The sequence below is a fragment of the Talaromyces amestolkiae genome (assembly GCF_001896365.1).
Source record: "Talaromyces amestolkiae strain CIB chromosome Unknown scaffold8.1, whole genome shotgun sequence".
In the NCBI taxonomy this organism is placed as follows: Eukaryota; Fungi; Ascomycota; class Eurotiomycetes; order Eurotiales; family Trichocomaceae; genus Talaromyces; species Talaromyces amestolkiae.
This window is the reverse complement of record NW_024468044.1, coordinates 289,137-304,467: the sequence shown is the minus strand read 5'-3', so window position 1 is coordinate 304,467 and position 15,331 is coordinate 289,137. Positions and strand designations below refer to the sequence as shown.

The 15,331-nt window shown below is 47.7% G+C and overlaps 4 protein-coding genes across 4 annotated transcripts; 2 read left to right on the top strand and 2 right to left on the bottom strand.

Moving 5' to 3' along the window:
* Positions 1-210: 210 nt before the first annotated feature.
* On the bottom strand, positions 211-3,920 carry BHQ10_004662 (uncharacterized protein; the record flags this gene model as incomplete). Its single annotated transcript, XM_040877052.1, has 6 exons — positions 211-1,022; positions 1,143-1,560; positions 2,254-2,749; positions 2,799-2,902; positions 2,960-3,484; positions 3,546-3,920. 6 exons carry the CDS (start codon positions 3,918-3,920, stop codon positions 211-213), a joined length of 2,730 nt encoding a protein of 909 aa, XP_040733166.1.
* Positions 3,921-4,314: 394 nt separating this feature from the next.
* On the top strand, positions 4,315-5,792 carry BHQ10_004661 (uncharacterized protein; the record flags this gene model as incomplete). Its single annotated transcript, XM_040877051.1, has 5 exons — positions 4,315-4,519; positions 4,579-4,807; positions 4,862-4,925; positions 4,991-5,111; positions 5,167-5,792. 5 exons carry the CDS (start codon positions 4,315-4,317, stop codon positions 5,790-5,792), a joined length of 1,245 nt encoding a protein of 414 aa, XP_040733165.1.
* Positions 5,793-7,029: 1,237 nt separating this feature from the next.
* BHQ10_004660 (uncharacterized protein) lies at positions 7,030-12,582 on the top strand (the record flags this gene model as incomplete). The annotated part of the gene is made up of 16 exons (XM_040877050.1): positions 7,030-7,651; positions 8,727-9,156; positions 9,206-9,242; positions 9,414-9,476; positions 9,535-9,795; positions 9,844-9,961; positions 10,021-10,479; positions 10,536-10,688; positions 10,735-10,821; positions 10,934-11,095; positions 11,149-11,574; positions 11,625-11,728; positions 11,806-11,952; positions 12,007-12,175; positions 12,235-12,498; positions 12,551-12,582. The coding sequence occupies 16 exons, from the start codon at positions 7,030-7,032 to the stop codon at positions 12,580-12,582; spliced, it is 3,534 nt and encodes a 1,177-aa protein (XP_040733164.1).
* Positions 12,583-13,371: 789 nt separating this feature from the next.
* Positions 13,372-15,075, bottom strand: BHQ10_004659 (uncharacterized protein; the record flags this gene model as incomplete). Its single annotated transcript, XM_040877048.1, has 1 exon — positions 13,372-15,075. The coding sequence occupies one exon, from the start codon at positions 15,073-15,075 to the stop codon at positions 13,372-13,374; it is 1,704 nt and encodes a 567-aa protein (XP_040733163.1).
* Positions 15,076-15,331: the final 256 nt, after the last annotated feature.

The window sequence follows — 15,331 nt, the reverse complement described above, 5'->3', positions numbered from 1 at the left end:
ATTTCCATTTCCAAATCCGTGTGTGGACCAATAGCCTTGTCCTTAAGTGGTAGAGCATACTCAAAGAGAAATCGTAACATCCAACGATCGAGACGATGGGTCTGTTGGTGATGTGAGAGAAGCAGACAATTGTTCTGGAATTCCATCAATCGATTAATCTTGGAAGATTATCAGTCAAAGAAAGAAACAAGGAAGAGCAGTAAGAAAGGATTATGAGGAAGGAAGCTTCACCATGGTTTTGACAATAGGCCAGTACTCTTCTAACTCAAGCAGTGCCCGAAAATTGGCTTCGAGGCACTGTCGTGACTGCGGAAGTTCATTCTCTTCTCCAAATAGGAGGGTATGTAGTAGAACGGAAGAGGAGACGATCGCCATGTGGGCGATGGTTGGATACACTGCCTCGCATCCGGATTGTCGCCTCCCACGGGCGAGCCAGGTGCTGTAACTGAGAGCATGATGTTTACATCGAGTTGAAAATTCCTTGGCACGCAACGTCATTATTGATCGTTTATCGAGATACTGGTAAAAGAGTAAGGTGGCGTAGTGGTGAAAACCAAGATGAAGGCCCATAAAGATGCCCCCGGTACCCTGCTTACTATGCTCGACGAGGTTCGACTCCGTCAATTGGACATCATGTGGTAGGCTCGTCTCCCAGTTATCCAGAAGCTGGGCAAGTCTGTGCGTGTCCTCCTCGATGTGATTCGGATGCAACCCATCCCTGTTAGCAGCGCGCCAGTTGAGTTCTTGAATTGGACTAAACACTTCAATGAGCGTAGCCATATGCGCCCACAAACCAGGGTTCCTGCATTGTTCATTCGGCCCTGTCGATGGCGCGTCTGGGCCCATGGCGGCAAAGAGGCACTCCTCCATCGGCAACCGAGCCGGTCGAGGCCAGTCCTTCATCTGACGAGGAAATCCGAGGCTCGAAGAGCACCAGTTGTCCGCTGCAAAAAGCGCCCACCAAATTCTGATTCTGAGCTCATGGAAGACTTCATTGTCTTCCTCTTGCCCCGTACGTGGTTCTAACAATTGCATCATCGCAATTGCCGTTCCTATTGTCTCGTGCAATATAAGCATCTGTACGCCCGGACTTTATGGCACTCACAGCCCCATCCAAGCATGAATTGAAGAGGAAAGCTTACGGAAGAAGAGGAACTCTGACGAGGGGTTTTCGTGAGCCACACATAGATTTGCCACGAGAATGCAAGTTTGAATATTCTCCAGGCACACGCGCTCGAGATCAATCTGAAGTAGCCGTTTAGACTCTGCGGTGAGCAGAGGCTCGAGTGAGCGTAAATTTGGTTGCGCTGCAACGTGAGCGCCCATTGCACAGATAGCTAAGATTAGAGCCTTGCTGACTCGCCGCTCACGAATATCCTTCCATAAAGTAGCTGCATGGAAGATGCTATGCGGCCGACCGTGGATTTTGGCCAGATACTCGTGAACTAGCAGTTGAACGGATGCATCGTCGGCGAGAAAATCATCTATTGTCTTGGTTTGGTGGTCTGATTCTTTTGAGGGCTGGCGGGCCTCAAGCCGCGTCCGAAGTAGTTGCTGTATCTGGGAGTGTGAACAAGCAAGATGATGGCGAAGACAGCGACTACAGCATGGCACAGAATCACTGTCCTTGTCAGGAATGCACTTCCGCTTAGCATCTCGACATTGCTGACAAGATTTCATGGTCAATCCGAGTGGTTCGCAAATTGTGTTGTATTCTGTGTGTCTAATAGAGATGAACCTTGGTGTCTGCCGTACCAACATGATATTGGCACTTGGATCCACCTGAGTTACCGTACAACCGCGGTAGGTCGACATGTCTAGATAGGGTTGATATCCTATAGATTCCATAATAACATCAATAGGATAGTCATAATAAATCAACTAATAGTAATCAATGAATACTTCAATAATCTTCGATATGACTAAGGTAGAAAGAATCCTTTATATGGCTTGACACCTATCAATGTGAATTGATTTATCTTCTACTATTGTATTCAAGTACCTAACTTAAATCAAAAGGCTATAAGTAATCAAATTCATAGTAGGAAATCCTCATAATGAGAACATTCAATTTGAGTTGCTGTTGATTATAGTCTTGGAGTCGGTAGTAAAATGATAGGATAACAATTTGAGTTAATACGATATTGAGGCGCGCCGACTTGCAGTATTCACGCGAATACCAAAGTCCTAGTAGACATACTATGCACTGTTAGTCATAGCACGAGAACACATACATATCTTATTTAGACTTACCTTGAAATATTTATTCTGCAAATCAGTCTCATCCATCAACCCCCTCTCATACGCCATGGTATGAAACTCTGTGGTCTGCTCATCAGCATGCAGGCACTTGCGCGAACGGTTCCTCATCCAAAGTAGCACCCAAATACCCACAAGACACAGAACCTGAACGCCAATGCAGAAGAACATCATCGCCACGCCAAGCGGGTATTCGGGAGCCTGGTACGTCTTGAAGAAGAACGGGCCTACAAAATTACCGAGGCAGTATCCAATAAGCAGCAAAGCGTTAGTCGTTATTTTCTTGGTGTGTCCAGCCGTGTTGGCTGTCGCGATGGACATGGATAGCGTCCATGTTGCGGTGTAGCTGAAGGATATCCAGAGACAGACTAGACGTCCGTAGGGTTTGGATTTATCGATTAGCCAAAGACCGATTATGCCGACCAAGAACGGGATGAGGCAGAGGAGCATGATGGCTAATCGGGCGTTTCTGTATCGAGAGGCGAAGTAGCTGTTTGTGTTGTTAGCATAGTTGTAGATCCGGATGAATTGTTGCTTACCATGCCAGAGGACATATCACCAGCTGAACAGCCCCAGAAGGCATCTGAATGAGAGTAGTTTTGAGTGTAGAGAAGCCCATTCCCTTGATAATCAGACTTTGGAACTAAAGTGGAGAAATCAGCATTGAACGGAATCTGGGCTTGAAATGAACTGAGCATACCGAAGTCAATCCTCCATTAGGCGAGTTGCTAGTCACAGCAAACAAAAAGAGTAGCCACGTCTTCAGATCCAAGACTGCTTCCTTAAACTGGATCCACTTAAAAGCTTTGTTTTCAATACCAGTACCATTATCTTTGACCCTATTAATCACCAAAGTCCGTTCATGCTCATTCAAAAATTTAGTCGTGAGCGGAGATCCCGGCAAAAGGACCAGCAGCACCACGCCCCAAGCAGTCGTGATCGCGCCCCAGATAATGAACAGCAACTTCCAACTCGCAATTGAAGATTGGATATGCCCAATGCCAAAACTGGCGATACCAGCAATCACATATCCCAGACCGGCGGAACCAATCCAGATTCCCATACGGAGAGGCTGCTCATGTCTTTCGTAGTACATAGAGAATAGGAGCATGGTGCCTGGGTTAATGGATGCTTCGAAGACGCCTAGAAAAAACCGCGCAACAGCCTCGCCGGCGAAGTTGAATGCTGCTCCATGGCACATGAGCACGATGCCCCAGATAATTACCTTATCATCTCCGATTAGTAGACGTAATTTATGTTGATAATTTCTAGGAGGGTGTTCCTACAGTCCCCGACATGAACCGATTAATAGGCAACTTCTGCAACAGGACATTGGTCGGAAACTCCCAAACCAAATATCCAAGGTAAAATACAGCTCCTAGCCATGAATACTGTGTCCCGGCCAGATGCAGATCAGTCTGCAGTCCAAAGACAGCTGCATAACCCAGGGTTGTCTTATCGATAGATTGAAGTGCATAGGTCAGACATAGCAAGGGTAGTAAAGTCAAATCGAGCTTCCAGCGGAGTTTGGTGAATGCTTCTTTCGAGTTGACATTTTCGACTATCTCGCCTTCGCGGAGGAGTTCTAGGGCTTTGGCAGGCTCTGTGTCGATGAGGGCTTCCTTGCCTGGTTTTTGGGATCTTTCTAGATTTCCGGACATGTTGACTAAGATCCAAAAATGGTGAAGTATGCAAGTGACCTCGATCCACACAACCTACATTGTAAGTCGGCCACGTGTTGATGCCCATGTCTTATGTCTTTCTGAGACCTAACATCCGTAAGAATCTCCTGATACTTCTTTATCTTCGGCCGGTAGACCTATGTTCCCAGTCGACGCAAAAGTGGATAATGATTTATGGGTCTTATCATCATTAAAGTTCTCCGCGGCCATCTCCTTATCTCGGCCATAAGTTAGGACTAAAGAAGGGTGGGGATAGAGCTAAACGTGCCCGCGGTAAAAGCCGACAATCGCGAAGGACTCGAAATATCTTGCTTCTTGGAGCTCTGCTCGAGAATAACTCCGTACTCTACAAGATTTGGGGTAGTAATTCATGATGGCATCACAACATCCTTACCAAAAGCTAGACATTGACGAACGAGTCAAGAGGGTGCTTCTACGAACGCCACTTATCGATGGTCACAATGATTTACCACAGCAACCAAGAGCCATCTTTCATGGCAAGATTCACAACAACCCCAAATTCGACTTGGAGAAGGGATTTCAGAGGGGTATGACTGATATCCCTCGTTTACGTGAGGGTAAGCCATCCACTTTCAATGCCTATATATCGTAGCATAGCATTTAATTCGCGGACTAGGTGCTGTTGGTGGACAATTCTGGTCAGTCTGTGTGCCATGTCTGAGATCTGCAGAGAATTTCTCAACGCCTGAATACTCGGATATGGCGAGGGATGCTATTGAGCAAATTGACTTGACGCTGAGATTGATCGAGTCATATCCAGATGTATTTCAGTTAGTGAATGGCCCTGGGGATGTCAAGAGTATATATGAATCTGGAAAGATTGCTTGTTCGATTGGCATTGAAGGGTTGGTACTCATTGCTTGCACGTTTTATGACAAGATGACTGACACAAATAACAGATTGCACATGGCTGGAAATAGTATTGGGATCATTCGCGCGTTTTACCGATTAGGTGTGCGATACGTGGGTCCTCCCCCTCATACACATAGTACTTTGGGGTGTCTATAGAGGGTCTAATTTGCGCATAGTGCACTCTTACCCATGTGTGTAACAATGCGTTCGCGGACAGTTCCACGTCCAAAATCGGTCCCGTCCATGGAGGATTATCAACCCTCGGAAAGTCGGCAATTGTTGAGATGAATCGACTAGGTGAGTTTCAGTTTCGCCAGAAAGTACTATCACAATCATACTTAACGCCCGTCAGGCATGATAGTAGACTGTTCACACGTCTCAGAAAATTGCGCCAAACAAGTTCTACAATTGTCCCGCGCACCTGTAATGTTCTCCCACTCCAATGTGAAATCGGTATTCGACTGTCCCCGAAACGTACCGGACGATATACTAGACATGGTCCCAATCAACGGCGGCATCGTGATGGTGACATTCGTCCCAGAGCACGTAGCCACAAGACGTAAAGATGCGACAATGGACATGGTGCTTGATCATCTATTCTATGTCGCCCACCGTATCGGCTGGGACCATGTCGGGCTCGGATCAGATTTTGATGGTATTGCATCTGTCATTCCTGGTCTTGAGGATGTTAAATGCTACCCACACCTCTTAAAAGCAATTCTTGATCGCGGTGCGACAGAAGAGCAATTAGCGAAAGTTGTGGGTGAGAATATATTGCGTGTTTGGAGAGGTGTGGAGGATGTACGAGACCAGATGAAGGTAGAGGGTGTCCTGCCCGTTGAGGATGTGTGGGAAGATAGAACGTGGTGGAGGTATGATGGGTACTATCAGATGCCGGATCCTGATCCCGAGGATAAGTTGGGGTTGGACTGGTACGGGGTACCACCGCCAGAAGAGGGACTGTATCTTGATCCTTAGATCTTAATATTTCCTTTAATGCTATTGACGTGTAAGTCAGCTGTTACACGAGAACGACATCACAAGCGCATAAAAGATTCTCCCGGAGTTAGGGCTAGGGCTATTGCTGCCTGAGGTTGCATGCGAGTTTGCCCAGCTTGCTCTACGTCCAAACGAGTTTGTACATTAGGTACGATATCCTAGACCGTTCTGTTTGATCTCACTCGGTTTCTTAAGCATATACAGCTATCTACCTCCAGGTGTCATGTTCGCGTCTTCCTCGGCGATTGATATCCAGGTGAACACATCTTATGAGACCGGAATATAGAAGTCGCACTCCATAAAAAACCACGGGGATGGGGTAGTTATTAATAGGTCTATCCCCGAACTCGTAGATCCGCCAGAATGGCACCGTCTTCCTAAACGTCTGCGGCGACTTCTGCAATCTCTGTGGAAGATAGCAGATTCTGAAATCGAGAATTGGATGGCACATTGGTCAAGTTTCCCGCTGGATGATGTCTAAAGTCAGCAAGAGATATGAATGCAGACCCAGTGGGCAAGTGATGGCAATTGCGTTGTTTGTGTAAATTATCAGATTTATGGTTTGAAGCTTCCTCGGTAGCTTTTTATACGATTATTAGGCGAGCTTCGGTAGAACAGCACTCAAACAACTCTATTCAATCTCATTTTGTCTCCTTACACGTACATCTACGCCTCGGCGATCGATGCCAAGTGAACATCTGCATGAGAATTGAACGCTAGGAAGTTACACTGCATGACAACCTTCTATAACAGAGTAGGCATTAAGGTAGCACCAACAGTAAAGGCTATCGATTGCATCGGAGAGAATTAGCATGTGAAAAGAAACCGTCAAGACTGTAATATGAGTAACATCTCACACCACACGCAATTGAAATATACAAGAGGCAGAGGCAGAGTAGATGATTTAGTTCTCAAGAGTTCATTGTCTTCCATTGACTCCATAATTATACAACCAATCGTTAGCATGGAATCCTTTGTCTAGTGACTCTAGCAGCGCTTGATAAATGATTGTCCTCAGCCTCAGTGGGGGCCGGAGGCGATGCAGGGCAATGATAGCGCCGATCTGCCCTAAAGAATGGGGCTATACGAGCAGCGCCTATCCCCAGACGTCATCGCGCTTAGGATGTTGCGAGGATAAATACTCACTGAACCCATTTTAAATTATTTCATACCACCTATATTCGCTATCCTTTGGAACATTGAAGTATTGAACATCATGGACGAGAAAAACCAAGTTCGTCAATTTATCTATTCCAACTCAAGCATCAGCACGGAGAATGGACAGCATCTATATTACATCAAAACGTCTAAATGGCCATCAAGCAGACCCGATGTAGCTCTTCACTTTGGCTCTAATAAGAATAGCCCGACAGTCGCGGTGTGCGACTTTGGCAAATGGTCGGGAGACAAAATCGCTCTGGGCGACCCCGGCAAAACAGGCCTCAAATGGGCGCCATTCGAGCGGCATTCCACGTTCAGTCCCGAGTATCAATGGTCATTCAACGTGCCGGGTGTCGGTCAACAGACATTTTCATGGAAACGCACTCATTCCGAGGGCATTGACGGGCACAAACCGAGCGGGTTTTCATCGGGGAATTACAAGATGGTGGAGACTCGCACAAAGAGGGTGATTGCGGTTTATAACAACGGAGGAGGGGTCTTCTCTGGGAGAAGCAAGAAATTCCAAATCAACGTGAACTATGGCAGAGATTTCGATTCTTTGGTCTTACTGACGGGTTGTGCTATGCTCGAAAAGGCACGCCGAAACGCTTCACGGGGCGCAGCGGCTGGGGCAGCAGGTGGTGGTGCCGCTGGCGGAGCCGCTGGCGGAGGGGGATGTTAAGCACCTTATGAGTTTATTTTGCTTCGTGTATTATTTGACTATACCCAGACGAAATGATGTATTATGTTTTTCCTGCAGTTCTGTCGAACGTTTTTCAGGATAGATACCCTAAGGGTTATCGCTGCATGAGACGTGACTCGTCGTGACAGTACAATACCATAGTATGCCATGGCGGAGTCTTCCCCGCATCACCCCAGCTTTTGTACCGCCAGCCATGGAGATGTACCAGACCTTTAGTAGTAGTACTACTACCCATACGGCCTAGAATAACCGACTCTCCCCAGTGCTATGATATCAGAATATTTCTTTAACCGGTTTATGCGCCAATGAAACGCGTCAGCTCGTAGACAACCTCATCCGAGGGCCCGAACGTCCGATGACCATGAGATTCGCCATCGTGGTACCAGTGGTGCTCCCCATGTAACCACGAACTAACAGCCAGGCGGCGAATCAGAATGATTGTTTGAGCACTTAGCACCAGACATGATTCATGGGAAATGAAAATAAGGCTGTCTCCTCGCTAGGTTCTTGCTAGGAAAGGGACATGCTCTCGGATCGGCCAGAGGTACCCAGGGCCGTTGCTACCTTCTCCGCTTTGTCTGCCCCTTGCTACCTTCATTTTCTCCATCTCTCCGAATTTGTCTTGACAACCCCGCTCGTACACATCCTGCCTCGTCTTGAGCTATTTTTTTTTTGTGTCGATGACTTCAGTCGCCTTGTTCGGTTGAGCATTTCCTCTATGTTGAAACCGCAATTCTTCTGAAATATTTATGGGTTCGGTCACGATGAGCTGGCTTAGGAAGGCGTCAGTTTCGGCGCCTTCCTCTCTGCTGCTTCCTACGACTTCTTTACGCGTTTTGGGATGCTCAGGTATGAAACAGTCATTCTGATTTCCTTCCAGACGAAAGTATTAACACAATTCAACCTTCACTACACAGCATGGCGACACACACACGGCCTCCAAACGACTTCGCGTCCATGGAAGTATGAACAAGATCGCAGGCGCCTTCTCGTAGCAAGTTGCGCGCCCCATAAACACAACTTCGCGACAGCATCTACCTCCTCTGTAGTCGTGCCTTACCAGTCGCTCACGGTTGGCATTCCGCGCGAGACGTTTCCCAATGAGCGTCGTGTGGCTATCACGCCGCAAAACGTAGCGCTTCTCTTGAAAAAGGGCTTTTCGAGGGTTCTGATAGAAAGCGGCGCTGGCGCTGAAGCTCAGTTCACCGACGAAGCTTACAGAAAGGCTGGCGCAATTATCGTGGAGAGGGATGTAGTCTGGTCTCAGAGCGACATTCTTCTCAAGGTCCGCGCGCCCAGTATAGAGGATGGTACTAAGAATGAAGTTAATTTAATGCGCAACGGTGCGACCATCATCTCGTTCCTTTATCCTGCGCAGAACAAACCGGTCGTCGAAGCCCTCGCGGGACGCGGAATTACTTCTTTTGCCATGGACAAGATTCCTCGAATTTCACGCGCTCAAGTATTTGACGCACTAAGGTCAGTCGGATTTCAAATTTTTCTTGCATGCGCATGCGCTGACGTTTAGGATCGTCGACGATCAGTTCAATGGCCAATATTGCTGGGTATAAAGCTGTTTTGGAAGCTTCAAACGAATTCGGACGCTTTCTTGCTGGTCAAGTGACAGCGGCTGGGTAATTAACCCGAACCTCGCCCAAAGATCAAATGCTGACAGATTACAGAAAGGTGATCAAACATGCACAAATCCTGATGGAAGATACTGATCCAGAAATTAGATACCGCCTAGCAAAGTCCTTGTGATCGGAGCCGGAGTTGCTGGTCTGAGCGCAATCGGAGCTGTATGTTTAACATCATCAAAGACATGGAATAAAAGCGTTGTTGACAAACTTCCTACAGGCACGTCGTAATGGCGCAATTGTTCGTGCATTCGATACGCGTCCCGCCGCTCGTGAGCAGGTACAATCCTTGGGAGCAGAGTTCATCGAAGTCGATTTGGAAGAGGACGGCTCTGGCCAGGGCGGATATGCCAAAGAGATGTCAAAGGAGTTTATTGAGGCTGAGATGAAGCTTTTTATGGAGCAGTGTCGAGAAGTTGATATAGTCATTACAACTGCCCTCATTCCTGGCAGACCGGCACCAAAACTCATTACTAAAGAGGTATATCGCCTTTGTACGCTCTGATAATCTTCTTACTGACTGGTATAGATGGTGCATGCAATGAAACCTGGATCGGTCATTGTCGATCTGGCTGCTGAGGCTGGAGGCAACTGTGAAGCTACGGTACCTGGAGAGTTAGCTATCTATGACGGAGTGAAGGTAATTGGTACGTATATCGACGATACTATGAGACAATTGCGCATTGGGCTAATTGCCGACAATTAGGATACACCGATTTGCCTTCGCGGCTACCGACTCAATCGTCTACACTGTACTCAAACAATATCACAAAATTTCTACTCTCTCTTGCAGACAAAGACAAAGGCTTTAACGTTGATCTAAACGACGAAGTGACTCGTGGCGCAATAGTGAGCTTCAACGGCGAGATACTACCACCGCCTCCGCCCCCTACACCTCCTCCCACGCCTACTGCTGGCACAGTTCAGGCCCAAGCAAAAGAGGTAAAGGCAGTTGAAGTGACTCCATGGCAAAAGGCAACACGTCAAGTGGCTACGGTGACGGCGGGKATGGGTTCAGCTCTTGCTCTAGGGAAACTGACCGGTCCTGCTTTCATGGGTAACATGTTCACGTTTGGACTGGCTGGACTTGTGGGCTATCGCGCAGTATGGGGCGTTGTACCTGCTTTGCACTCTCCCCTGATGAGTGTGACTAACGCCATTTCAGGTCCGTACAGACTTAAATGTCTGACAGTTGAATATCGGCCGGCTGACTTCTTATAGGAATGGTTGGCATCGGTGGTCTCTTCGTCATGGGTGGAGGTTATCTTCCGACCACCATCCCTGAAGCTCTGGGAGCACTGTCTGTGTTACTCGCCTTTGTCAATGTGTCTGGAGGTTTCGTGATTACCAAGCGCATGCTGGACATGTTTAAGCGTGAGTAATTCCTGCACTAGGTTGTATTGGTTTCTTACCGCTACAGGTCCTACTGATCCTCCGGAATACCCCTGGCTATATGCGATACCGGGTGTGATCTTCGGCGGCGGATACATTGCTGCTGCTTCCACTGGTATGGCAGGACTTGTACAGGCAGGGKATCTCGTAAGCAGCGTACTTTGCATCAGTAAGATGATCATGCTGTTTCTCGAAAAACTTTCCAAATGCTAAACATGATGCTACAGGCTCTATATCCGGTCTTGCTTCTCAATTAACTGCGCGTCGAGGAAACATACTTGGAATCCTAGGTGTCAGCTCAGGTTTTCTAGCCTCTTTACTAGCAGTCGGATTTTCTCCAGCAACATTGGTACAATTCGGCGCTGTCGCTGGTCTTGGTGGTTTGCTAGGTATACTCTACGCATCACTTTTGCTAGATGCAACATTGACTGACTTGGAATAGGTGCTGTAATTGGACGTCGCATCACTCCAACTGGTTTACCCCAGACAGTCGCGGCTCTGCACTCAGTGGTCGGTCTAGCAGCAGTTCTTACAAGTATCGGAAGTGTCATGGCAGAAATCGCTCATGTTTCGACGCTACACATGGTGACGGCCTACTTGGGAGTCCTCATTGGTGGTGTCACATTTACAGGGTCAATCGTGGCTTTCTTGAAACTGGCTGGTCGCATGAAGTCTACCCCGACTATTCTACCAGGTAGACACGTCATTAACTCGTCGCTCCTTGGGGCAAATATTGCAACAATGAGCGCGTTTGTTACCATGGCTCCCGGGGCCCCTGTTATTGCTGCAACTTGTCTAGGAGCAAACACGGTGCTTAGTTTCCTGAAGGGATACACAACAACGGCTGCTATCGGAGGTGCTGATATGCGTGAGTTTCGTTTTCAAGAACTTGTGAGGTATTTCTAACCAACGTGTTAGCCGTCGTTATTACTGTGCTGAACGCCTATTCTGGCTTCGCACTGGTCGCCGAGGGATTTATGCTCGATAACCCTCTGCTGACCACGGTTGGCTCGCTCATTGGAGTCAGCGGTTCCATTCTATCATATATTATGGCATGTCCAAATCTTTCCTCCACTTTATCATGTCTAACCGTGTGTAGTGTGTTGCAATGAATCGGTCTCTGACAAACGTACTCTTCGGCGGGATCGCGCCCATACAAGCGAGTAAGAAGATCGAGGGCGAAGTGGTGACGACATCTGTCGATGAAACGGTGGATGCTTTGGCTAGTGCAGAGAATGTTATTATTGTAAGACCAGACCCTCTCAGCATTTCTTTTGCTTCGACTCAAATCGCGTGATAGGTCGTCGGCTACGGTATGGCAGTCGCCAAAGCACAATATGCCATATCCGAAATTACAAAGATGCTGCGATCCAAAGGAGTCAATGTGCGTTTTGCAATCCATCCAGTCGCAGGGCGAATGCCTGGCCAATGCAATGTGCTCCTTGCGGAGGCCTCTGTTCCTTATGACAGTGAGTTCATCTCCATTTAGACCTACAAATTTCTTGCACATTCTGACTTTCATGGTAAGTCGTGCTTGAAATGGACGAAATCAACGACGACTTCAACGACACCGACGTAACCCTCGTCATCGGGGCAAACGACACAGTGAACCCGATCGCCCTCGAGCCAGACTCGCCCATCTCGGGAATGCCGGTATTGCAGGCATGGAAGAGCAAAGAGGTCATTGTCATGAAACGCGGAATGTCGAGTGGATATGCCGATGTGCCGAATCCGATGTTCTATATGGACAATACGAAGATGTTGTTTGGGGATGCGAAGAGTTCGTGTGATGGTAAGTTTGACTAACACTTTTCTTGTGTTGCATTCACTGACTATCTGAGCAGCTATCAAGAGTGCATTGGAGAGTCGGAAGTGATTATATCTCTACAATGGTTTCATATAGATACTGCACATAATGTTTCGATTGATGCTTTGATCCAGCCTAGCGTGTCTATAAGACCTTAGTCATATATGTCTCCCTTAACCATAAGAAATGCAGCATGCAACATTCATATGGACGCATATAGCCATAGCTTTGACGATTATAGACTACCTCGGACCTCAGATTTGACTCGACACAATCATTATCACTAACTAATCATACGTAAGCCTTTAGACTCAAGCCCTCATCTCGGCAGGCACCTCTAACATAACACACATCAATCAAATACATCCGTTACCCTTACCAAAGAGTCTTCTCACACCATTCTTGTAACGTACATGTATCCCAAAACCATGGAAAAATCAAGCAAAACCGAAAAAGCAATATTAACCTATTTCTCTGAATCGTATGTAAGACCGTACACATTGACATTGACCTTCCGATGTTACCCACCATTAAACCTTGTAAACGCCTTCACAGTACGTAATATCACAAAGCAAAAAAACAAGAGGAGAAAAATAGGGTATAAGATCAGCATCCCATGGATCTGAAGATCATGTTGTGCTGCCCCGTCGTTGGGGTCCGAATATCATCGAAACGTGGGGGCAGAACAAGCACCACATCACCGAATCACACCGAATCAGGGAAACACGCTAAGAAACAATGATGTTTCCTTGTGTATTACCCCCACAAAATTCGAGAACAAAAATAGTAAAATGATCGACGGTTGATCATCGTGAATTTCCTGGGGCTTTTATCAAGGGCTGGGGCCCAGGGGTCTATCTATGACAGCCGATTCGTGCGCTGCTTTCCTAGCCCCCTGAACCCGCCCATCAGCATCTTCATGGTACTCGTTGAATGGCCCGATGATTTGCTAGAGCCCACTGCAGCTGACATGACAGCCGATATCGATGACTTTCTCGTCCTTGTCGTCGTTGTAGATGTGGTGGCGACTGAGCCCCTTCGGCTTCGCGGCGATGATGCGTATTCAGTCAGATTTTCACTCGAGGCGGTGGCGAGAGCTGATGTCAATGAGAGAGAAGGGTTGCGGGGGCGGGAGTAGGGGAATGTCTTTTGGTAAGGAGTTGTAGATGATCGTCGGTATTCGACGGGGGACCAGTCGATGTCGCTGCTGTGAGAGGTTATTGCTGACTGCGGCTGTTGTTGCTGCTGAGGTGTGAAGCGTGATTGTTGGAAATCTGGAGAGGCGGTTGTGGGGGATGTTGGTGTTGTGATGATTGATAGTGGGTGAGGGGTTTGTTTCGATTCGTTTTCGCCTGCTGATTGCGGTGGTGACGACGACGACGATGATGATAAGGATGGTTGGTCGGCGATGGAGGAGGATGAACTCGGGTATTGGAGGGAACTGTTTGACCAGTTGTGTGCGTGGATTCGTTTCCATGATGCTGAGCTTGCGGATGTCATGTCACTGGCAACGCTTGAGCTGCGTATGGAGCGTGGTCGTGAGTAGTTCCGTGGTGATTCGTAGTCCGGGGCGTAGCGACTACCTCTGGAGGAGGAGCGTTGGGATGGGATTCGTCGTGGTCGTGATTGTCGTGTTTCGGAAGAGTCTGTTGCGTTGCTGATGAGGCTGTCCTTTCGTGGACCTACCCTTGGACGTGATGAGTTGCGTGCGGGACTGTGGGAGGACTGGGCTCGTGTATGACTCCGGGCATCAGAGTATGTCACTTCGCCGTTCTGGGTAAAATCTCGGTAGAACATGGCCGAGTAGCGCTTGGAGCGGTCCATTGGTGTAGTCATTCCTGACGCACTTGAAGATCTCTTGGTAGACGATCTTTTGCGAAGATTAAATGGAGACCCTTCTTGTTTATCCTGGTCGGTAGATTGCTGCGACTGAACCGGATTGCCCATTCGAGCAGTTAAAATAGCTTCAGTAGTAGGACTCTGGATCATGACGATGCTCGGTTTAGAAGCTGGTGATGTAAAAAACACCTGCTTAGCTTCGGAGACTTCGTGCACTTCATCTTCGTCGTTATCTTCGGCGTCTGCAGATGATTCGTCTCGGGACGAGCTTTCAGATCCATCTGGTACATAGCATACAGCTGATAAGTAGATTGGTGAAACAGGCGGTGTCATGTATTCAGTTAAAGGAGACACATCTTCACTGTCGTCGGTAGATGTATCTTGTCCATGCTGCGTGGGAACGCAGGTTGCCGCACTGCTACGCTTTGCCGTTATGATTGACAGACGATGTGAATATAGACTGGATGAATCGTCCGAGGTGAGTTTCTGGTAGACTGCTGGAGCCAGCATTTCAGCGTCGACATACTCTGCCTCGTTGACAGAGTCTGCGTCAGACTCGTGGGTTAAATCACCCTCGGTGGGCGAGAAGACGCTCTGTGAACCTGTCTCGGATACGTCCTCTTCTTCGGACTCATAGCGCTTCCAAGGTGGCATGGAGTGCATTTGTAGCAGCTCATTCTGGTCTGGTTTGACGACCAATTCTGAAGCCATTGAAGGTTCCATGTTGCCGTTGCACAAGCTTTGTGCAGTGTATAGTTACTTCCTCTTCTGCGTTGTTGATCTGTAAGTTATAAAGTGTGAGATATAATCTCGAGGACGTTAGACGTTATCAAGTCATCTGCTAAGTGGAGGCTGGTAGAGGACAAAGAGCAGGCTAGACAAGAATAAAAAACACAAAATTGTAGTAAGACTGTGAGACAACGACTATTTTTGAAGTATGTAGGAGAATAATAAAGAAGGTCAAAGCACTCCGAAGTAG